Raw genomic sequence first — 22,610 nt, 5'->3', positions numbered from 1 at the left:
ATGTTTTTGGCATAATTCCTGAGAAACTTTCAATATATGTTGTGTACATATGTTTTGTATATGCTTTTGCCAGTGCATCAAATCTTTTTTTCTTCCTACCCCCAGTTATGTACGAAGCTGTCATACTTGCTTATTATGCAATAAAGCATTATTTTCTCTACATGTCTGTTCTTGCCGAGGACATTTCTGTACAGTAACTATGACATTGTTTATGTGATTTTAAAATCCACCGTTACTAACAGACGCGTGTGTTTTCGCCTCTCACACCATTCGAGATGGTAGTTAACACCAACCAACCACACAGCATAAGAACTGGGCGAGGTGCTAATGTTCTCTAACCGCCTTCCATTGTGACAGGGTCACATTCACAAGCGTTCTTTAGACCCACCGTGACAAATCAGCTGCCAACACCCAGGCAACAGCTCATCTCATTGGCTGAGAATGACTTTGTTGACATGCAGAGCCCGCCCACATGTAAACAACTCAGCATTTATGAAAGACCACAAACAGCTGAGATGTCTATTTTATGGCAATTCTATGGATGATCTTTTCTCATAAAACAAGTATGAGTTTGGGAGAGAATTGTCCCTTTGCCTTAAAAACAACATGAATAAAAACAAGTGCTCCTCAATCCATGAAAACATTGACAGGAATCAAAGATCTGCTCAGTATGAAGGTATTCAATATTTAATAACTGCACTCGTAGTCAAGACCTCCCATGTATAAAATACTTTAACCACAGAATTAAATAGATCATTTCTCCATGACTGTAACTTCACCATTCTCCTCCTACTGTGCTTCAAAACCAAGGAGAAGGGAAAGTGCCATACACGGTAGATCTTTGTGTGTGAGAGAGAGACAGAGAAAGAAAGAGAGGCTTCATTTCTGTTGTTTGATCTCTGTTCTCAGGGTGTGAGGTCAGTTTCTTTATTTCTGCATCTCGATCTCTTTACGAAGCTCTATCAGATACTGATGATCCTTTCCATGAGCCACCTCCATTATCGCCATCGCCTGGACACAAACACACAAAGATAAGAGTTTAACAGTCCGCTATGTCTTTCACTCATATTGACAGATTCAATAGAAGCATATCTTTTCATATCTCTCACTACATGTTATAACAAGTAGCCGCTATGGAAATGGTACTGAGAGGCTTCTAGTGTTGTTACCTTCTTCAGGGCGTCGATGCCCGATAACTTTCTCTCCAGGCCCAGGTACAGACGGCCCAACTTCAGATACATGGAGGCCACATTCATGGAGTAAGGAGGGTACAGTACGCTAGAGAGGACAATAAAATGTATATGGTTACTATACAGACATCAGCTGACTTAGAAAGGTAGGAATCATCACTGTACAAACCTGGGGAGATAAACATTACAGCTATAATGTATCAATTTGACAGGTGAGGAAAACAGATTCAGTACTTATTTAAGGTTCTATCGGATCATAACCTGAAGGGTTCTAGGTGTATGTATGGATCAGTCCCTGAAGGGTTCTAGGTGTATGTATGGATCAGTACTTGAAGGGTTCTAGGTGTATGTATGGATCAGTCCCTGAAGGGTTCTAGGTGTATGTATGGATCAGTCCCTGAAGGGTTCTAGGTGTGTGTATGGATCAGTACCTGTAGGGTTTGAGGACCTTCTCTCCATAGCGGATGGCTTCGTCCCAATCCCCCATGTAGAGACACACTCCCATGGCCTGGTACATCATGTGCAGCATGTACACGTTGGAGTCCTCAAACACTTCACCCATCTTGTCCAGGCTCAGCTGGCACATCTCCATCAGCTCACCAGGGGGTGCTCAAGAGTCAAGGTCAAGACTGAATTTACAGAATCAGGAACATAGCCAGTGAGACTGACTGTAAGCCAACTTCGCCAACTTCTTCGCTATAAATATTTGAGCTGTGTTGGGCAGAAATTAAAACCTACAATATAAGACACATTTGTATCTCTAAACTCATCCACTTTAGCTCAGGTTGAGAAGCTACATGGAGAGAGAAGGACCAAAAAGGATATTTTTCTGATATTTTTCTGCTATTTGTTTGGCGGAGCGGAACTCTTTGATGATGTTCCTAGCGTAGCGCATCATGCTACTGATCTCCTCCGGTCCGGGAGGCTTGTTTCTCTTACGCACCTTCAGCTTCATCTTGTCCTAAAACAATGAACATTTGGGTGACGTATCCCTTTAAAATCTTAATTATTCAAATATGAATATTCAAGGTGGAGGAAGTAACTGATGATCATACATTGGCCTCTTACTTTAGATTTGGTTTTACACTCTTTGCAGTCGCAGGTGAAATAGTATGCGTCTCTCAACCTCTCGTTTCTGTCTGCTGTAGGGTAGAGGAGGTCTATGTAGCTGGTGAACACCTGGGAACACACACACACACAATACAAGTGTTCAGTTAATAAACATTCACCATTGAAATTCACTATTCATACAAGTCATATATTGAGATCAGTGAGATCTATTTCATATCGCCTCAGTTTTTTTGACCACCAGTCCTCAGAACAGGTTTTAAAATAACCCTGCAAAGCTATTTAATCAGCTGCTGTGTCTGCTCCATCTCCTCCTCCCTCCCTCCTTCATCTTCTGCGACGCCACTAAGACCCCCAGCCACACACTCCACTATCTATGTTCCAAAAGCTCCCTTGCCAAGACAAGAGACACAGATTAGACTACGGCAAGCCACCTATGACCTAACTTCCTGTCACCTGTCTACAACCAACCCCGGTCCCACTATGCACTTCTCTGACTCAGCAGTGTACTAGCAATTCAATACATGACACTGGTGCCCACTTCTACCTGCCCCTTCCCTTAACCCCTCAACACTCTCCCCCTTCCTACCTGAAACATTGAGCCTTGACACCAATCCCCCACTGCCTTTCGACAGCTGTCCCCATCCTCACCTCTTCCCCAGGGGTCATGTCCTGCACGGCCCGGACCTCAGCCACATTCCCCTTGTACGTGACTATGACGTTAGGACAGCAGCTGTGGTTTACCAGGGCCACACTGAGAGAGAGAGAGAGAGAGAGAGATAGAGAGAGAGAGCGAGAGAGAGAGAAAGAAACGGAGAGAAAAGGAGATAGATGGGGTGAGCATGGGAACAAAGAGGGAGAGAAATGGGAAAGAAATGGGAGACAGAGAGATACAGAGAGAGAGAGAGAGAGAGAGAGAGAGAGAGAGAGAGAAGGGGGAAAATATGGAAGAAGGGTGCTACTAACATCGCCATAGGAACGACATAAACATTCTCTGAGAGAACAGCTTCATCATAACATTTACATGGACTTTTTGGTGTTAACATACACTATATAGAGTGTATACTGAGGTCACATAGGCCTCTTTTTTTGGTTTTTATTAACTTTTTTTATTTCACAACAACAACAAAAAGGACATGAAAAATGTATATATAATAACACTGATTTCAGATATATTCATGTCACCTTTAAGGTTCATTTGACCAAGCAATGAAGGGGCCCCAAGTATATTCAAAGTGGTCTAGTTTACCCAGATGCGAATAAGAAACTCTTTCATAGTTAGCCAGCTGTGCCATGGCACTGGCCCATTCATCAAAGGGAGTGGGATATTCTTTCTTCCAATGCCTTAAGAGTAAGCTCTTAGCTGTTGTGTCGGCCAGGAAAAGCCATCTCTTTTCAAATGAAACATAGGCCTTAAATGGCATGGGCATGAGCTGAAAATAGCTCTACCACAGGCTGAGTGGGCAAATACAGACACTTTACTACACAATCACCATCCAAGGAGATTTACAACCAAACAGCCTGTGTGTGTGTGACAACATTTACAAATTGCCCACCACCACAGAAGGGATTGTTACCTTTTTATGCTGGTCTAGGATTAGCTTTCCCTTGCCTGTCTGTGTGTCTGTGTGTGTGTATGTGTGTGTGTGTGTGTGTGTGTGTGTGTGTGTGTAGTGGTGGAAAAAGTACCCAATTGTCATACTTGAGTAAAAGTAAAAGATACCTTAATAGAAAATGACTCAAGTAAAAGTGAAAGTCACCCAGTAAAATACTACTTGAGTAAAAGTATTAAAGTATTTGGTTTAAAATATACTTAAGTATCAAAAGTAAAAGTAAAAGTATGAATAATTTAAAATTACTTATATTAAGCAAACCAGACAACACAATTGTATTGTTTTTAAAATGTATGGATAGCCAGGGGCATACTCCAACACTCAGACATCATTTACAAATGAAACATATGTGTTTAGTGAGTCCACCAGATCAGAGGCAGTAGGGATGACCAGGGTTGTTCTCTTGATAAGTGTGTGAATTGGACCATTTCCTGTCCTGCTATGCATTCATAATGTAACAAGTACTTTTAGGTGTCAGGGAAAATGTATGGAGTAAATGTAGTGGAGTTGGGGGGGGGGGGGGGGGGGGGGGGGGGTTGTATTCTTACTCTGGGTAGACTGCTGAGCCCATTTTCGACAGCTCCTCATCCTCCACTGTGAAGCCATTACAATTGACCTGGAAGACAGAACAGGGAGGGAGTCCCAGAATGGGTACAGGCCTACTATAAGAAAGAGGGACACTGAGGTGATATGAAAGACAATAGTTTTCTTTGTAATTAACTCTGCAGAGAAAATGTGTGTGTGTGTGTCTCTATGTGTGCGTGTGTTTTACCTGTGAGAAGAGTGTGAGGAGGGCTGTTTTGCTGGGGAAGTCCAGGTTTTTGGAGTAGAACTGGTGCAGGCTGGCTATGTCTCCCTCATGAATCTCCCGCTTCTCATTGTCTACATCGTCTGTGTCTGAGAGACACAATGAAGGGGGATGAATAGCAGGAGAGGGAGACAGAGAGAAACTCATTCAAAGATCATGTAAAATATTACAAATGATGGTGTCTCCACAAACATTATTGTGGAATAGATATGAAATGAATAAAGTTGATCTAAACTCTTACTGCTGTTGACTCATTGAGAGGGTCTTTCATTCCATGCTAATCCTTGGACAGCTGCAAAGAGCTTCCAATCAAGCATCCTTCCTCCCACCACTCTCTCTCAACCTCACACACCCCTCTCAATGCCCCTTCAGTACGTAGCAAATGTGACTTTATCATATCATTAATTGTATTTTCAATGTATGTAAAGCTGCTGTGCTATCAGGATGAATGGGTTTATTCTATAAGGGGGACATTCGCTGGGTGGCTCTGGTAAAGGCCTGGTAGTGGAGGGTGTCGGGTGACACTTATCACTAATGTATAAATAGTGCCAGCTTGACAACACTATTCTGTCTGTCTCTCTGAAGACTAGGTTTGAAGATAAGCTGCTGTTGAAAAGCAATCAGTATTAGGGCCAAAGAATGGATGAATATGATAATTACACTATATTACAATTATACTGTATATCCAGTATATTGTAGCGACCTTAACCCAACACCTAGAAACCTCGTCATGAGTTTTGGATCTCTTGGTGTAACAGCTAAGGGGTTGGGTTGACAGTCACTGGACCCGGATTCGGGTCCCGATCGGGGCTAAACCCCGAATTTGCTACATTGGTGTAAGAAGTGGGATAGCGCGCATGAGGCCATTGGATAGGCGGGTACACGTGAGGGACTTGGTATAGAAAAGAGTAGGGACACACTCGGTTGACAGTCACTGGACCCGGGTTTGAGTCCCGGTCGGGGCTAACCCCGCCCGAATTCATTACAATATCATTTTATCTTCCTTTACTTTGTGTCACTTCCAGTACCATGATGAAAGAGATGCCTCTCACACATAATTACAATAAGCAGACAGAACACAAAGGAACACTCAGCGTAATGACTCATTCTCTCTGTGTGTGTTTTGTTAGTACGTGATTCCAGCTCTCCAATCAGCAGGAGCTTCTCTGACGTACTCCTCTCTTTCTGGGCTTTCTGCAAAAACAGAGCGAGACAGTTGAGTTAACACCCTCTGTCTGCCAAAATAAGCATCCCAGAACAACTAGCAGCACTAACAACACTTACAGATCCCATACAGACCTTAACCTTTTACTGCAGTGGGCTAAATCAGGATAACACAGAGTGTTTATTGGTGGTCTTAAACAAATCTACTTTGAAACAAAAGTATACACCTCACACACATGGTTATGGGCTTAAAAAAAGAAGACACCTGTACCATGTCAGATATAGAGTTGACATTTTTTCAATTTTGAGTTAGCATCCCAATATGACACTTTATATACATCACAGAAGACTGAAATATAACAAAACCATTTGACATAGAAAAACCGGACTTTTACAATTATATTTATTAATTATGAAATTATGAAAAATATTAATAACATTCCACCCATGAGGCCAGTAGGTCATTTGACTGCAGGAAAGGGCTACACATCTTGTTGACATACAGTATAGGCTATATATAAGGCTTATCTTACAGTAGACCAATTACAGGGTAATTACATAGGTTATCATCACACTGGTAGAGTTACTTGTAGTGACTGTGCTATAGAGCTACTTTTCTCTCTCACCTGTTTGGCGATTATCCTAGCCACCAGTCGGACGGACTCAGATGGACACCAGTTCTCCCCGTACGCTATCATGGCCCCGCACTCCAGCTTGTGCATCGCCCAGTCCCCTTTCTGAAGAACACACACAGGAGTTATGTATGAAGTACACTACCGGTCAAAAGTTTTAGAACACCTACTCATTCAAGGTTTTTTCTATATTTTTACTATTTTTACTATTTTCTACATTGTAGAATAATAGTGAAGACATCAAAACTGTGAAATAACACATAATGTAGTAATCAAAAAAGTATTAAACAAATCAAAATATATTTTATATTTGAGATTCTTCAAATAGCCACCCTTTGTCTTGATGACAGCCTTGCACACTCTTGGTGCTGTGTGATATTTAAGATACTCTTTGAAGAGGTAGGGTTTCAGACCTACACCCCCATTCCTCATACCCCACAGAAAACATCCCGACCACGCTGACCCACATTTCAAAACAACCAGTGTTTAGGGATGACCCTAACCCAAACCCTAACCCTAACTATATGCTTTCCCCTAACCCTGCCGATTTGGTATATCCTCTACCCCCTTCCTTCCCATTCCAAACTAACCCCTCTACCCTAGCCCCATCCATTCCCCCAGCCATTCCTGGAACTATAGGCATTCTGTCTATATGATATTAATGACACATTATCTGCCTTCACATTCAGAACATTCAGAACTGAGAGTATAGTACACACTGAGTCTGGAAGAGAATGCACAGCTAGGTATTCAGACCACTTGACTTTTTCCACATTTTGATACGTTACAGCCTTATTCTAAAATTGATTAAATAAAATATTTTCCTGAGCAATCTACACACAATACCCCACAATAACAAAGCGAAAACAGGTTTTTAGACATTTTTGAAAATGTATTAAAAATAAAAAACATAAATACCTTATTTACATAAGTATTCAGACCCTTTGCTAAATTGAGCTCAGGTGCATCCTGTTTCCATCCTGTTTCCATTTATTATCCTTGAGATGTTTATACAACTTGATTGGAGTCTTGACTGGTACAGTCAATTGATTGGACATGATTTGGAAAGGCACACACCTGTCTATATAAGGTCCCACTGTTCACAGTGCATGTCAGATTAAAAACCAAGGTATGAGGTCGAAGGAATTGTCTGTAGAGCGCCGAGACAAGATTGAGTCGAGGCACAGATCTGGGGAAGGGTACCAAAACATTTCTGCAGCATTGAAGATCCCCAAGAACACAGTGGCCTCCATCATTCTTAAATGGAAGAAGTTTGGAACCACCAAGACTCTTCCTAGAGCTGGCCACCTGGCCAAACTGAGCAATCGGGGGAGAAGGGCCTTGGTCAGGGATGTGACCAAGAACCCGTTGGTCACTATGACAGAGCTCTAGAGTTCCTCTATGGAGATGGGAGAACCTTCCAGAAGGACAACCATCTCTGCAGCACTCCACCAATCAGGCCTTTATGGTAGAGTGGCCAGACGGAAGCCACTCCTCAGTAAAAGGCACATGACAGCCCGCTTGAAGTTTGCCAAAAGGCACCTAAAGACTCTCAGACCATGAGAAACAAGATTCTCTGGTCTGATGAAACCAAGATTGAACTCTTTGGCTTGAATGCCAAGCGTCACGCCTGGAGGAAACCCGGCACCATCCCTACAGTGAAGCATGGTGGTGGCAGCATCATGCTGTGGGGATGTTTTTCAGCTGTAGGGACTGGGAGACTAGTCAGGTTCGAGGGAAAGATGAACGGAGAGATCCTTGATGAAAACCTGCACCAGAGCGCTCAGGACCTCAGACTGGGACCTTCAAACAGGACAACGACCCTAAGCACACAGCCAAGACAACGCAGGAGTGGCTTCGGCAGGTAGCTTAGTGGTTAAGAGTGTTGTGCCAGTAACCAAAAGGTTGCTGGTTCTAATCCCCGAGCCGACTAGGTGAAAAATCTGTCGATGTGCCCTTGAGCAAGGCACTTAACACTAATTGCTCCTGTAAGTCGCTCTGGATAAGAGCGTCTGCTAAATGACTAAAATGTAAGTCTCTGAATGTCCTTGAGTGGCCCAGCCAGACCCCGGAGTTGAACACGATCGAACATCTTTGGAGAGTAACCCTAACGCTCCCCATCCAAACTGACGGATCTGCAGAGAAGAATGGGAGAAACTCCCCAAATACAGGTGTGCCAAGCTTGTAGCATCATACCCAAGAAGACTCGCTGCTGTAATCGCTGACAAATGTGCTTCAACAAAGTACTGAGTAAAGGGTCTGAATACTTATGTAAATGCACTATTACAGTTTTTATTTTTAATAAATTAGCAAACATTTCTAAAAACCTGTTTTTGCTTCGTCATTATGGGGTATTGTGTGTAGATTGATGAGGAAAAAATACAATTTAATCAATTTTAGAATAAGGCTGTAATGGAACAAAATGTGGAAAAGGTCAAGGTGTCTGAATACTTTCCGAAGGCACTGTATGTGCAATGTCATCATCCATCACCATCATGTCTTACCTGACATTTCACATTGCAATACAACGCTTTTTTGCACTTCCCACATTTTGCCAAGCCCTCCTTCCTATGGATGACAAGACAATGGGTTAGTAGGGAATGAGTACTAAAACATCCATAGCTTGTTGTCACATTTTCACCTTACAGTTACAAACATGGCATTACAGCCAGGTAAATACTGTATCACACAGCACAGTGGTGTGCTATCATGGCACAGTTTAGCAGCCACTGCCAAACATAGTAAGGAGTCAATTCCATTTCAATTAACTTCCTGCATTGACTGAGTTGAAATTGATTGGGCCCCAACCCTGAATATGGTGCCTGATGAACATGGCATACACAACTACTGTAGATACACACACATGACATGTATGGCTGATACATGACAGTCTGTAGATGATCTTCACAGTCATATTCAGAGTGCCTGTTCAAAGAGAGAGAACAAAGGCGGAGGAAGGCAAGACAACTGCTGTCTTCATCACTGTGTGTTGTGTGTGTCTGTCTGTGTTGTCAGTTTTACGGAGCAACCCATTCCTCCTGAGGCAGGGGCAGGAGTTGTTAATGGGGTTTCTCCCGTCGTAACCGAGAGGGACTGTAGGCTTTGAAACATTCTGGGGTATTAATAGATGTGCCCTTGGTGTTGGACCAGCTGCCATTTCATACACAGAGAACAAGAACAGTAGAAAACCCCAAACACTCCACTGATACTGCAGGGAGTCTATGGAGCTGGGAGTCAAGACCTACCGTTGCAGGGGTTGTAGGCTATCTAGTTCCTTTAGGGTTATGGCTAAAGACTGAACTACTGGTCTCAAGACCAAAGAACTGTACTAATCCCGCAGGTATTGTCTACAGACAAAAAGGGGGTTGCAACTTCCAAATGGTTATCTTACTCCCCTTTTTGACTAAACAGCAGCAGCATCGAGCAGCATCATCAATCCATCAATTGCAGAATAGTGACATAGACTACATTACAGCAATTAAAGCAGCAAACTCAAGGTTTAAAAAAAGGTACTAAAGTTTGTAATTTAGATTTTAAAATGTCAGACTTGATTTGCAAAAACGAAATATGTATCACCCCTAGAAAAAATGTCCATTAATTATAATCTATATATTTCTTGTTAATATCAACTATCTGCTTGCACCTGTTGCGCCTGTTATGCACAGCAGGTGTGCCTTCTTAAGTATGTGTCTTCTTAATTTGTTTGTACAGCACTGATGAAGGCATAAATCCGAAACGTATGCTCCATTCCTTTTTAATCTTTATTTAGCACCTTGTACTTGTGCGAGTACTTTTTCAACTCTACAGATATTTTCTCTCCCACGCACCGGCCGCCTTTCATTTTAGCCTGAGCGCAAACCCTCATACCGGCTTTCCCCATTATAATCCACATAATAATTTGCATTTCCTATTGCTGCAGGGAATCGATAAAACACCACTCAGACACGCACAAAAACAATATAACATTCAAAATGGGTGAACCTTTCCTTTCATTTTAGCCAGTTTACTACAGCAGGAAAATAATCCTGCAGCAATTTGAGACTGGGACGGAGGTTTACCTTCCAGCAGGACAATGACCCTAAGCATACTGCTAAAGCAACACTCGAGTGGTTTAAGGGGAAACATTTAAATGTCTTGGAATGGCCTAGTCAAAGCCCAGACCTCAATCCAATTGAGAATCTGTGGTATGACTTAAAGATTGCTGTACACCAGCGGAACCGGAGCAGTTTTGCCTTGAAGAATGGACAAAAATCCCAGTGGCTAGATGTGCCAAGCTTATAGAGACATACCCCAAGAGACTTGCAGCTATAATTGCTGCAAAAGGTGGCTCTACATAGTATTGACTTTGGGGGGGTGAATAGTTATGCATGCTCAAGTTCTGTTTTTTTGTCTTATTTCTTGTTTGTTTAAAAAATATATATATTTTGCATCTTCAAAGTGGTAGGCATGTTGTGTAAATCAAATGATAAAATTTTAATTCCAGGTTGTAAGACAACAAAATAGGAAAAATGCCAAGGGGGGTGAATACTTTCGCAAGCCACTGTATATGTAGAGAAACGTGCCCATTTTCCTCGAAAGAACGGAATGTCACAATTCCAAAGCTATACGATATTACAGACAAAGATTTTTTCTTCAAAGAGTCGGACGCTAAGGATATACTTCAGACACCCGACAAGGCCCAAATCGCTGTCATTCGCAGGAGAAAGAGAAGGAGATATCGGGGACGTAGCTCGGGGTGCCTTGTAAGGATCCGACGGCGAGTGAATAATTTGCCTCTTCCATCAGTCCTATTAGCCAACGTACAATCAATGGATAATAAAATAGACGAGCTATGATCAAGAACATCCTACCAACGGGACATTAAAAACTGTAATATCTTATGTTTCACCGAGTCGTGGCTGAACGACGACATGGATAACATACAGCTGGCGGGTTTTACGCTGCATCGTCAAGATAGAAGAATGGTGTCCGGTAAGACAAGGGGTGGCGGTCTGTGTATATTTGTAAACAACAGCTGGTGCACGAAATGTAATATTAAGGAAGTCTCTAGGTTTTATAGGTCCCCTGTAGCTAAGTTGGTAGAGCATGGCGCTTGCAATGCCAGGGTTGTGGGTTCGTTTCCCACGGTGGGCCAGTATGAAAATGTATGCACTAACTGTAAGTCGCTCTGGATAAGAGCGTCTGCTAAAATAACTAAAAAAATTTAAAAAATTCTGCTTGCCTGAGTTAGTGTATCTCATGATAAGCTGTAGACCACACTATTTACCAAGAGAGTTTTCATCTATATTCTTCATAGCTGTCTATTTACCACCACAAACTGATGCTGGCACTAAGACTATACTCAATGAGCTGTATAAGGCCATAATCTAACAGGAAAACGGTCATCCAGAGGCGGCACTCCTAGTGGCCGGGGACTTTAATGCAGGGAAACTTATATCCGTTTTACCCAATTTATATGTGCAACCTGAGGGGAAAAAAACTCTAGACCACCTTTACTCCACACACAGAGAAGCGTACAAAGCTCTCCCACACCCTCCATTTGGCAAATCTGACCATAACTCTATCCTCCTGATTCCTGCTTACAAGCAAAAACTAAAGCAGGAAGCACCAGTGAATCAGTCAATAAAGAAGTGGTCAGATGACGCAGATGCTAAGCTACAGGACTGTTTTGCTAGCACAGACTGGAATATGTTCTGGGATTCTTCCGATGGCATTGAGGAGTACACCACATCAGTCACTGGCTTCATCAATAAGTGCATCGATGACGTCGTCCTCACAGTGACCATACGTACATACCCCAACCAGAAGCCATGGATTACAGGCGACATCAGCACTGAGCTAAAGGGTAGAGCTGCCGCTTTCAAGGAGCGGAACTCTAACCCAGACCCTTAAAAGAAATCCCGCTATTCCCTCCGATGAACCATCAAATAGGCAAAGCGTCAATACAGGACTAAGATTGAATCGTACTACGCCGGCTCCGACGCTCGTCGGATGTGGCAGGGCTTGCAAACTATTACAGACTACAAAGGGAAGCACAGCCGCGAGCTGTCCAGTGACACAAGCCTACCAGACGAGCTAAAATCACTTCTATGCTCGCTTCGAGGCAAGCAACACTGAGGCATGCATGAGAGCATCAGCTGTTCCGGACGACTGTGTGATCACGCTCTCCGTAGCCGATGTGAGTAAAACCTTTAAACAGGTCAACATTCACAAGATTACCAGGACGTGTACTCCGAGCATGCGCTGACCAACTTGCAAGTGTCTTCACTGACATTTTCAACCTGTCCCTGACTGAGTCTGTAATACGAAAATGTTTCAAGCAGAACACCATAATCCCTGTGCCCAAGAACACTAAGGTAATCTGCCTAAATGACTACAGACCTGTAGCACTCACGTCTGTAGCCATGAAGTGATTTGAAAGGCTGGTCATGGCTCACATCAACACCATTATCCCAGAAACCCTAGACCCACTCCAATTTGCATACCGCCCCAATAGATCCACAGATGATGCAATCTCTATTGCACTCCACACCGCCCTTCCACACCTGTACAAAAGGAACACCTACGTGAGAATGCTATTCATTGACTACAGCTCAGCGTTCAACACCATAGTGCCCTCAAAGCTCATCACTAACCTAAGGATCCTGGGACTAAACACCTCCCTCTGCAACTGAATCCTGGACTTCCTGACGGGCCGTCCCCAGGTGGTAAGGGTAGGTAACAACACATCTGCCACGCTGATCCTCAACACAGGGGCCCCTCAGGGGTGCGTGCTCAGTCCCCTCCTGTACTCCCTGTTCACCCATGACTGCATGGCCAGGCATGACTCCAACACCATCATTAAGTTTGCCGACGACACAACAGTGGTAGGCCTGATCACCGACAACGATGAGACAGCCTATAGGGAGGAGGTCAGAGACCTGGCCATGTGGTGCCAGGATAACAACCTCTCCCTCAACGTGATCAAGACAAAGGATAAGATTGTGGACTACAGGAAAAAGAAGAGGACTGAGCACGCCCCCATTCTCATCGACGGGGCTGTAGTGGAGCAGGTTGAGAGCTTCAAGTTCCTTAGTGTCCACATCACCAACATACTATCATTGTCCAAACACACCAAGACAGTTGTGAAGAGGGCACAAAACGTTTGCTAGCTAGCTAGCCAGCCAGCCCATAGAGAGAGCTTTGCATTGTGGGTTTTGTAGTCAACTATTTTTCATGTTGCTACCAACCTTATTATAACCCCAAAATGATACATTGTTCTCACATATTAGTGTTATTTAACATGTATTTACTACTAGGCCATAGCAAAGACAAGCAGCCAGCCTCAGAGAAGCTGTCACAAAGACAAAGACAAAGGAATTTTCTGCCTGCGGGAGGATGGAATGATCCCTCGTGACGGGAAAAGAGAAGGATTGGAGAAAGAGGAAACACTATCTAGATCTTTCAAGGTGTTGACTGTTGAGTAAAGGACTATGTAGACACCACCCACTGGGCAAAAACTGGTTGAATCAACGTTGTTTCCATGTCATTTCAACCAAAAAATGCAATGTAATGACGTTGAATCAACGTGGAGAATGTCGTACTTTTAACCTAAATCCAATGACATGGTGAAATGTTTTGTTGATTTCAGGTTGAATTCACGTAAGTTGAGAACTCAACAAAATTGTTATCAAAACTAGACGTTGAACTGGCATCTACAGTATGCCTAGTGTGCAGGTGTTCTTGTAGATGAGAGGACATGCGCCTGTACTTACAGGGACCTCACCCCAGGACAACTCCAGTTTCAGGTGTATATCAAGCGTGTGTGTTTGCGTGTGTGTCTGTTAAAATAATAAATGAAAATTTACATTAATATGTGTGTATCTAGAAATCATGATGAAATTATGAAACAGCACCCCCTACCTCCAAGAAACAACATATACTGACTTGAATTGAATGACAAAGTTGACTGACAAATATATCCCCAAACTCTTAGAATCTCTTAGAAATCTTAGAAAGTACCCATCTTGATTTATGTCAGGTCATGTAGCTGTTTGTTTACCACCCATTTGATTAAAAGCTGTTCTATTACTGTACTACAATTTGTGTTGCCACATGGACCCGTTATGTGGAATAGGCGTACAGAAAGATGAGCCCCACCACTGCTGCATACAGAAATAGATTTTATAGATTGTGTTGTAGTTTGTCATGATGGGGCCAAACTGCTCTGCAAAAGAGGCCTGGCCACCCCACAAGCTCATGGTTTTGGTAGTAGGTGAGCAGGGCACCAATGAATTGACAATATATGAAGAGTTTAATTCCAAAACACTATATATCCATTGTCAGAAATGTTGGTAAATTAGCTTATTGTTGAAAGAAATTATGAAAGAGATTGGTGTGCTTTTTCACTATATAATCATGACAATCAATGACAAACATGAATTTATTTAAAATCTATCACTTGATGGTTTCATTTCAGAGAGGCAAATAATATTTTTTTTTTGCTAAATGCTAATGTTTTACACAGTGAAATGTAACAAATAACTACATTTTAAAAATAAAGAAATGCACAAATGATACATATTACAAATATTTAGTAATGTGAGATCTGTATGTAAAACATTTACATTTGACATTTATCAACCCCTACAACAATGTCCATTAATTATAATCCACATAATAATTCACATTTCCTGATACTGCAGGATTATTTTCCTGCTATAGCCAACTGGCTCAAATTAAGATTCAACATCTTTATAGAAGGGTGTTGTATTTGTATTTGTATTTATTAGGGATCCCCATTAGCTGCTGCCAAGGCAGAAGCTACTCTTCCTAGGGTCAAAACACATTAAGACACTTACATCACACAAACAAAATATAAAACAGTACATCATATAACATTATTACACCACTACATATCTAGAATACAAAATGTATAATACCACCATACAACAATATTACAATGTACATGTGTGTAGTAGCGCTGACCCGATTTAGTCGACTGGTCGATTGTTTGGTCGATAGGCTGTTGGTCGACCAAGATTTTTTTAGTCGAGCAGTAGCAAAAATATTATTGGCACACAAGACACGTCTGATTCATGCCTGTCACACCAGTATCACCACTAGTACATTTAACGTTAATTCCCATAATTTCTCATCTACAATGCTTGTTTGGTTACAGTAATTTCTGTTAATGCATTCAGTATATTATCATTACAGTCTTACCGTTGTCATTGTAGGAGTGGACACGTTGTTTGCAGAGCACACAACAGGCTACTCTTGTGAGAAAAAAGTTTTTGTTTATTTCATTCCACTTATGAGTTGTCCATTTATTAATTGTCTTTTGTTTGGAGCGCTTCTGTCAGCAGCAGCGGGCAGCATGAGGAGGAGGAGGAGGGAGCAGGTGTTTTTATTCTGGTTAGTCTATATTGATCTCTGGCTCCCTCTTTAGTAATTTGTGTGTCTTCATTTTTAATCGCAGTGCTTAAAGCATCAGACAAGCTCAGTAGCCTACATATAGTTATTCAAACATAGGGTGTGTCTATATATGGAAAAATATATGTTTTAAACAAATCGATTGTTCGAAAGAACAGATGACTCTCGGTCGACAATTTTGTTGTTGTTGTAGGGGACTGCCCTAGCAGGTAGAGTGCGTGTGCTAGCTTTTGTGTGCGTATGCGTGTGTCTGTATCTGTGTGTGTGTCTCTTCACAATACTCACTGTTCCATAAGATGTATTTTTATCTGTTTTTAAAATCTGCTACTTGCATCAGTTACCTGATGTGGAATAGAGTTCCATGTAGTCATAGCTCTATGTAATACTGTGTGCCTCCCATAGTCTGTTCTGGACTTGGGGATTGTGAAGAGACCACTGGTGGTATGTCTTGTGGAGTATGCATGGGTGTCCGGTGCATTCAGCTTGTCAACACTTCTTACAAAAACATACGTTTTTCCAGCAGCAGACTATGATCAATAATGTCAAGAGCCGCACTGAAGTCTAACAAAACAGCCCCCACAATCTTTTTATCATCAATTTCTCTCAGCCAATCATTAGTAATTTGTGTAAGTGCTGTGCTTGTTGAATGTCCTTCCCTATAAGCGTGCCGAAAGTCTCTTGTAAATTAGTTTACTGTAAAATAGCATTGTACCTGGTCAAACACCATTTTTCAAAAGTTTACTAAGGGTTGGTAACAGGCTGATTGGTCGGCTGTTTGAGCCAGTAAAAGGTGCTTTACTATTCTTGGGTAGCCTAATAACTTTTGCTTCCCTCCAGGCCTGAGGGAACACAGTTTCTAGTAGGCTTAGATTGAAGATATGGCGAATAGGAGTGGCAATATCGTCCATATTCTCATTAACCGTGAGTCCAAATAACACCAACTTCGGTATGTAGACCCATGGTACATCTCTTAACTTAAAAAAAAAAAAAAGCCAATAAACAGTTACATGACCTAGAGCATGGTCAATCAAGTTATTGTTTCCAACATTTTAGAACTACTAAACAACTATTGATTTAGAACACTGGAGAGTTACCGCAAGTCGCAAAGAAAACAGGAGTTGCCTTCACTATTCCAGCACCATTTCAACTTCAACATTTCAACATCATCAAATCACCTATGCTTAGTCTAATACAGTGACAACTAAAAGATTCCAAAAACAATTTAGTCCAATCAACGTAAGCTTGTGGCTGTCCATGGTACTGATTTATGTGTGTGTGTGTGTGTGTGTGTGTGTGTGTGTGTGTGTGTGTGTGTGTGTGTGTGTGTGTGTGTGTGTGTGTGTGTGTGTGTGTGTGTGTGTGTGTGTGTTTGTGTGTGTGTGTGTGTGCGTGCGTGCGTGCGTGCATGCATGCGTAAGTAGAAAAAACATGTTGACTCACCCTACTTGTAGAGAAAAGCCAATCCCATCCCCCTCTCTTTCATGTTGCCGAAACGGTCTATGACTCTGTCATACAGTAGACACTTCGTTTTTGTTGTCCTAGGCTACCTGGCTAAAATGCTTGCTCGCAAGCCTAACTTCATTTCATGGGCAACAATTAGCCAGCTAGTTAACATTAGCCTACTACATCTAGCTACATATTGAACTTCCATCCTCTCAGGCCTTTATAATCATTGGCCAGTACGAAGAATTAAGTAAATCCAAATCCTATTTCCACCTATGGCTACTTTAGGAAAGGGACAATTTTAGCTAGCTAGCTAGCCACCAGAGGACAACAACACAATATGCAACAATTCAAGTTTTTTTCTGTCAATGACGTTTGGCTTTTGATGTGATGTGATTGGCAAAGCTCATTGTTCTATCTGTGTGATTGGTGTGAAGCCAAATCCAAACTGGCTTCCCGTGACACTTTTTTTTGGTTCGCCAGGACCATTCACAGTTGAGCTCACTTAGTTTAGCTCAACGCTGATTGGCTATTATTGTACAATTTTTTTATCAAGTGAGACCAAATGCTTGTTGGCTTCTCTTGCATTCAATGCTACGTGCGGCAACAATGTCATGCTCTGTTTGACCAGACTACATCAGATAGATGGGCTACACATACAGAGATAGAGGGGCGCTGTTTTGCTCGCTCTAATGCTTTCTCCGGTGAGATACATTCAGCCTCTTGCGAATTGAAGGAAAATTATGAAACACAGAGAGACTAAATATACATTTTTTTTTTTTATTGGTCCATTTTTTGGAGAAGCCTGGCTTCCCTTGGTCTCCATGAATACAGGACACTGAATGGATTGGTTAAGAGATGGCTGAGTTATTGCTAAATCAGGAAATCTGATTTTACATGTCCATTTAAATCCTTTGTAAATCCACTTCACAATGTCCTATCAACTTGAAACTTGCAACCACTATCATGGACGTCCATAAGATGAACCACACTGAATTTGGTATTGATATCTCAAAAAACCAGTAAACTATTAACAACTCATTATTTGCATATGTAACGCTTATGCTAATGCTGAAAATCATCTGCAATCATCTTCTCCTCATGAACCATAGGTCAGATTCACTCCAGATGTTGTATTTTAGACTCATGATTGCACATAAAGGAATACATGATCGAGTGCTTGCTTTGTTATCCAACTGTTCTTTTCTGTCATCCTGTGAAATCCAGCATGGCTGCTTGCAACTATATTTACATTGTCGCCATTAAGCAGACACTCTCATAAAGAGTGATTTAGGCCTACAGTTAGTGCATTCATCCTAACGTAGCTAGCTAGGTGAGACAACCACATATCACAGTCATAGTATGCAATTTTTTCCTAAATAAAGCAGCTATCAGCAAAGTCAATGCTAAGAAAAGACAAGTGCAAGTGTTAGTGCAGTAATTGCTGTTTCTCTTCTGGTGACAATTGTGAGCTCACACCCGCGTCGCTGCGTTTCACTCACCTGTCAAATACAGTCAAATACATCCGTTATGGAGAGGAATAAACAAATTAGTTCACCTACACATGCAAGACAAGAGAAAAGTGGTTGACACTTGTCACGGTGGAGTGATAGCTTACCTTGTGAAGCAGAATTCACAGTTAGAGCCTCTCTCGCTGGCAGTCAGGACGTAAGTATATGGAAGACTAGCGAAGAGAAGCTCCCCAACTTTGAAGGGTTTGGTGACCCGGAGTCCTCGCCCTTTGCCCGGACTGACGAACCTCTCAATTCCCTCAATGCTCTCCTTCATTCTGTCGCCTATAGGTCCGCCGAGTGCCCTTCCTTCCGAATTCCACTATTCACCTAGAATCAGCTACAATGAACCCACGCTCAGCGCGGCAATTGACTATGGCTAGGTGTCGTTAAAATTACACTGGTATGATTTAATGCCCCTTCCCTATAAAAGCGAACGCGTCACCGTCCCCAATAACGGTTCATACATGGTAACATCAGCGCCGCATCCCTCAAGGATTCCGGGGGGTCATAAAGTCCGCTCTTAAATAAGTTTATCTCTGAGCACCCGACAGAGGTCTGCGTGTGGAATAGGCTCCCCGTGGCGCGGTGCAACTCATTGTCGTTATGAATATGATGACATATTTCCATCATATGCAATACACATTTTAAGTTCCAACTGAGAAGTGGGTAAAACGTGTTGTGTATTTAACACAAGTGCTAATATGATTTGATTCTAATCTGGACAGAAAAAAGCTAATAGTCTTCATTGATAATGAATAATAATGATAGGCTAATACAAATAAACTGTTTTTCATTCAGTTTTTTTTCTTCAGAGTTATCATACATATCCTGATGATTCTACATTTCTAAACCACCTTACATCAAAAGCATCAAAGTCACAAATCAACAATTAACTATTTAATGAGCTGAGATATTAGCAGGATTTAAATGACCATCATGGTCATCATGTGGCAGGTGGTTCGTAGGGGAGAGCAGGGATGGGTGTAACACTTTTCACCTTTTCGTCAGTTTCTCAGAGATCGTTTATGGTAATGTTTTCTAAACTTGATACAAACAACCTACATCTGTCCTTTACAACTTGTGGTTATTATATATGTAAATCAAACTGCAAATGCATGGTGTTGTCTTAAATACAAGGAGTGAAGTGTTTCAATTTACCCCATAGTCTGGGTTAGTTGTAACAGAATGAAAAAGTGCATAAATCATGACATGCAACTAATTATTGAATGCCTTTATTGAGACAATGAGAGCAACATTGCCATGTTTAACATTTTGTTTGGCAGAAATAATAATAAATATAAATAATACAATGTTTATTATTATACCCACCACTAAATGGTATTTCTCAACCAAACAACATCTAAGCTAAACTAAACATCTGAACGTTTGTGGTGTGTGTGTGTGTGTGAGTTTGTGTGTGTGTGTGTGTGTGTGTGTGTGTGTGTGTGTGTGTGTGTGTGTGTGTGTGTGTGTACGTGCGTGTCTGTGTGTGTGGGTGTGTTTGTCTGTGTGTGTGTGTGACTGAATGTATAGCTTTCCTGGGGTACAGGCTTGGTGGGCCCATCATTTGCATTTCCAGCACTGCACCCAGACCTCCTTGGACTTGGAATTGTTAAAGTGCTCCATGCACACAATGCAGAAGTTTTCCTCGTTGGAGGAATCTGAATCTTCTGGTTCAACATGCTTTGTTTTGGCTTTTTTCTTAGGCAGGACAGTTTTTTTGTTGTTGTTCAGTGTGGTTTGTCTTGGCTTGCTTCTTTCCAGCTGTTTTTTTAGGCAGGGCAATTTTACTTTCTGCCTTCTGAGTGCTAGATTTTGATGCTCTTCTTCCAGTGCCTGATTGACGGGGGTATCTGTCAATATCGCAGTTTTGTAATTTTCCTGGGCCCTGCTTTTGGGAAGGGGCGTATATCAACTGGGTTGAAACCAGAAGAGTAATCACGTGTTTCCCAGCCACAGCCTGATACATGTGGGTAGGTGCCCTGTGATGTGGCTGGAGAGTGGGGCTGGAAGGCAGCTGGAGAGGTGGGCAGGAAGGCAGCTGGAGAATTGGGCTGGGAGGCAGCTGGAGAGGTGACCTGGAAGGCAGCTGCTGGAGAGGTGACCTGGAAGGCAGCTGGAGAGTTGGGCTGGAAGGAAGCTGGAGAGGTGACCTGGAAGGCAGCTGGAGAGGTGACCTGGAAGGCAGCTGGAGAGGTGGCCTGGAAGGCAGCTGGAGAGGTGACCTGGAAGGCAGCTGGAGAGGTGATCTGTAAGGCAGCTGGAGAGGTGATCTGGAAGGCAGCTGGAGAGGTGGCCTGGAAGGCAGCTGGAGAGGTGGCCTGCGTGGGAAAACAACAGTTGGGGGGATTGAGTTTCCTATTGCATTTATAGCACATGCCATTGACAGTAGTGTAAACCTTTCTGCTGAGGTGATTGCTCCAACCTGTTTGGTGCCATGTTTCACAACCACTCTATCTGGTGTTTGTGTTGTGGTTATTCCTGTCTCGTCAACATTCCATATGTCATTGCCATCAAAGCTTTATTTATTTATCACCTCTCCTAGTTTGCTGAAAAACTCTGCCACATTTGTTCTTTTGAAACTTGTGGCCCACGACAGACTAGTGCTTCAGCACTCCTAATGGAGAGGAGTAGGGTGCCGCTTTAGGTAAGACGAGAACCAGTCTGCTCCCGCCATAGAGGTCTCATCCCATGACTGAGGATGCTTGTAACCATATTGTACAGCGAGTTGGTAGGCAAATTTCCTGACCTGTAATAATATAATAAAATATGTTCAATACTTCCCCCAATTAATACTTTACATTAATCCTTTACATTAGTAGTCCCTCACTAATTCCTATCAAGTGCTTACCTCACGGGGAGACAATCCATAATATAAATCAGCTGCCCTCAAGAGATACTCTGACAACTTCTGCTCCTGCTCATCCATGAAGACCCTGTTTCCACTACGTTAGCCAACATGGGGAAGCTCTCTCGACCCCTTCTCCAGTAGCTTCTTTCTCTCTTTGCAGAATCTGTACAGCGTCACATGACATATGCCATACAACTTAGCAACCGATCTGATTGACTTCCCCAGGTGTGCTACATCATCTACTCCCCTGTCTGTCTTTCTTTTACATGATCTAGGTATGCTGAAAGTAAAAGAAAGCATGTACCAAAAACATTGAGTTTTACTCTGGGTTAATTGTAACATTTTCTCACAAGCTGTTACATCTAACCCAGACCCTTGCAGCCATTAGCTAGCTTCCATTTTAGCTAAATGTTAATACTGTTAATGCATCAAATATCTCTACAAAGACTGGTTATAAACCTGATATAAGTTTGGTGAATGGAACTACAAAGCAGTTGATGCCATCACAAAAACAAAGAAATCAGAAATGTTGGGTTCTATTTTTCTCATAATTGGATCTGTATGTGATGAATAGCTTGGAAGGAATGCATTAATGAGGACACTGTACTGATATGGATTGTTTCACATAACAGCCTGTGATTCATGTGGGGAACGTTAGGGGCTAGGATGGGATAAGACTTGTATTTCTCACAGATACGAACACTCTCTCTTTGTTGTCTGTGAAACCGTCCTTGAACGTGGGTACATGGAGTACAGTGGAATGGTGTCTTTTGGGTGCTGACTCCACAGGTTATTGTGATAGCAACTTATGCCTGGCAACAGTGTGCAATAAATGGAGAAGAGGAGTTGGGACCAACCCCTGCGCCAACGGATTGGCTGAACCACACTCAGTCCTTTACTCTGATTGACCAAC

General features: G+C 42.3%; 1 protein-coding gene across 1 annotated transcript; it reads right to left on the bottom strand.

Annotated features, from left to right (window-relative positions):
- Positions 1–705: 705 nt before the first annotated feature.
- LOC311106659 (N-lysine methyltransferase SMYD2-A-like) lies at positions 706–19,204 on the bottom strand. Its single transcript, XM_084149053.1, has 12 exons — positions 18,951–19,204; positions 8,980–9,043; positions 6,470–6,580; positions 5,813–5,873; positions 4,644–4,768; positions 4,420–4,487; positions 2,910–3,012; positions 2,259–2,369; positions 2,016–2,151; positions 1,622–1,796; positions 1,170–1,278; positions 706–1,011 (listed from the first exon to the last, which is right to left on the bottom strand). Exons 1-12 carry the CDS (start codon positions 19,118–19,120, stop codon positions 928–930), a joined length of 1,317 nt encoding a protein of 438 aa, XP_084005179.1. The 5' UTR covers positions 19,121–19,204; the 3' UTR covers positions 706–927.
- Between the last annotated feature and the right edge of the window lie 3,406 nt (positions 19,205–22,610).

This window comes from Coregonus lavaretus, assembly GCF_964263955.1.
Source record: "Coregonus lavaretus genome assembly, chromosome: 31".
Classification (NCBI taxonomy): domain Eukaryota; kingdom Metazoa; phylum Chordata; class Actinopteri; order Salmoniformes; family Salmonidae; genus Coregonus; species Coregonus lavaretus.
The sequence above is the reverse complement of the archived record's forward strand: the minus strand, read 5'-3'. Positions and strand labels throughout refer to the sequence as shown.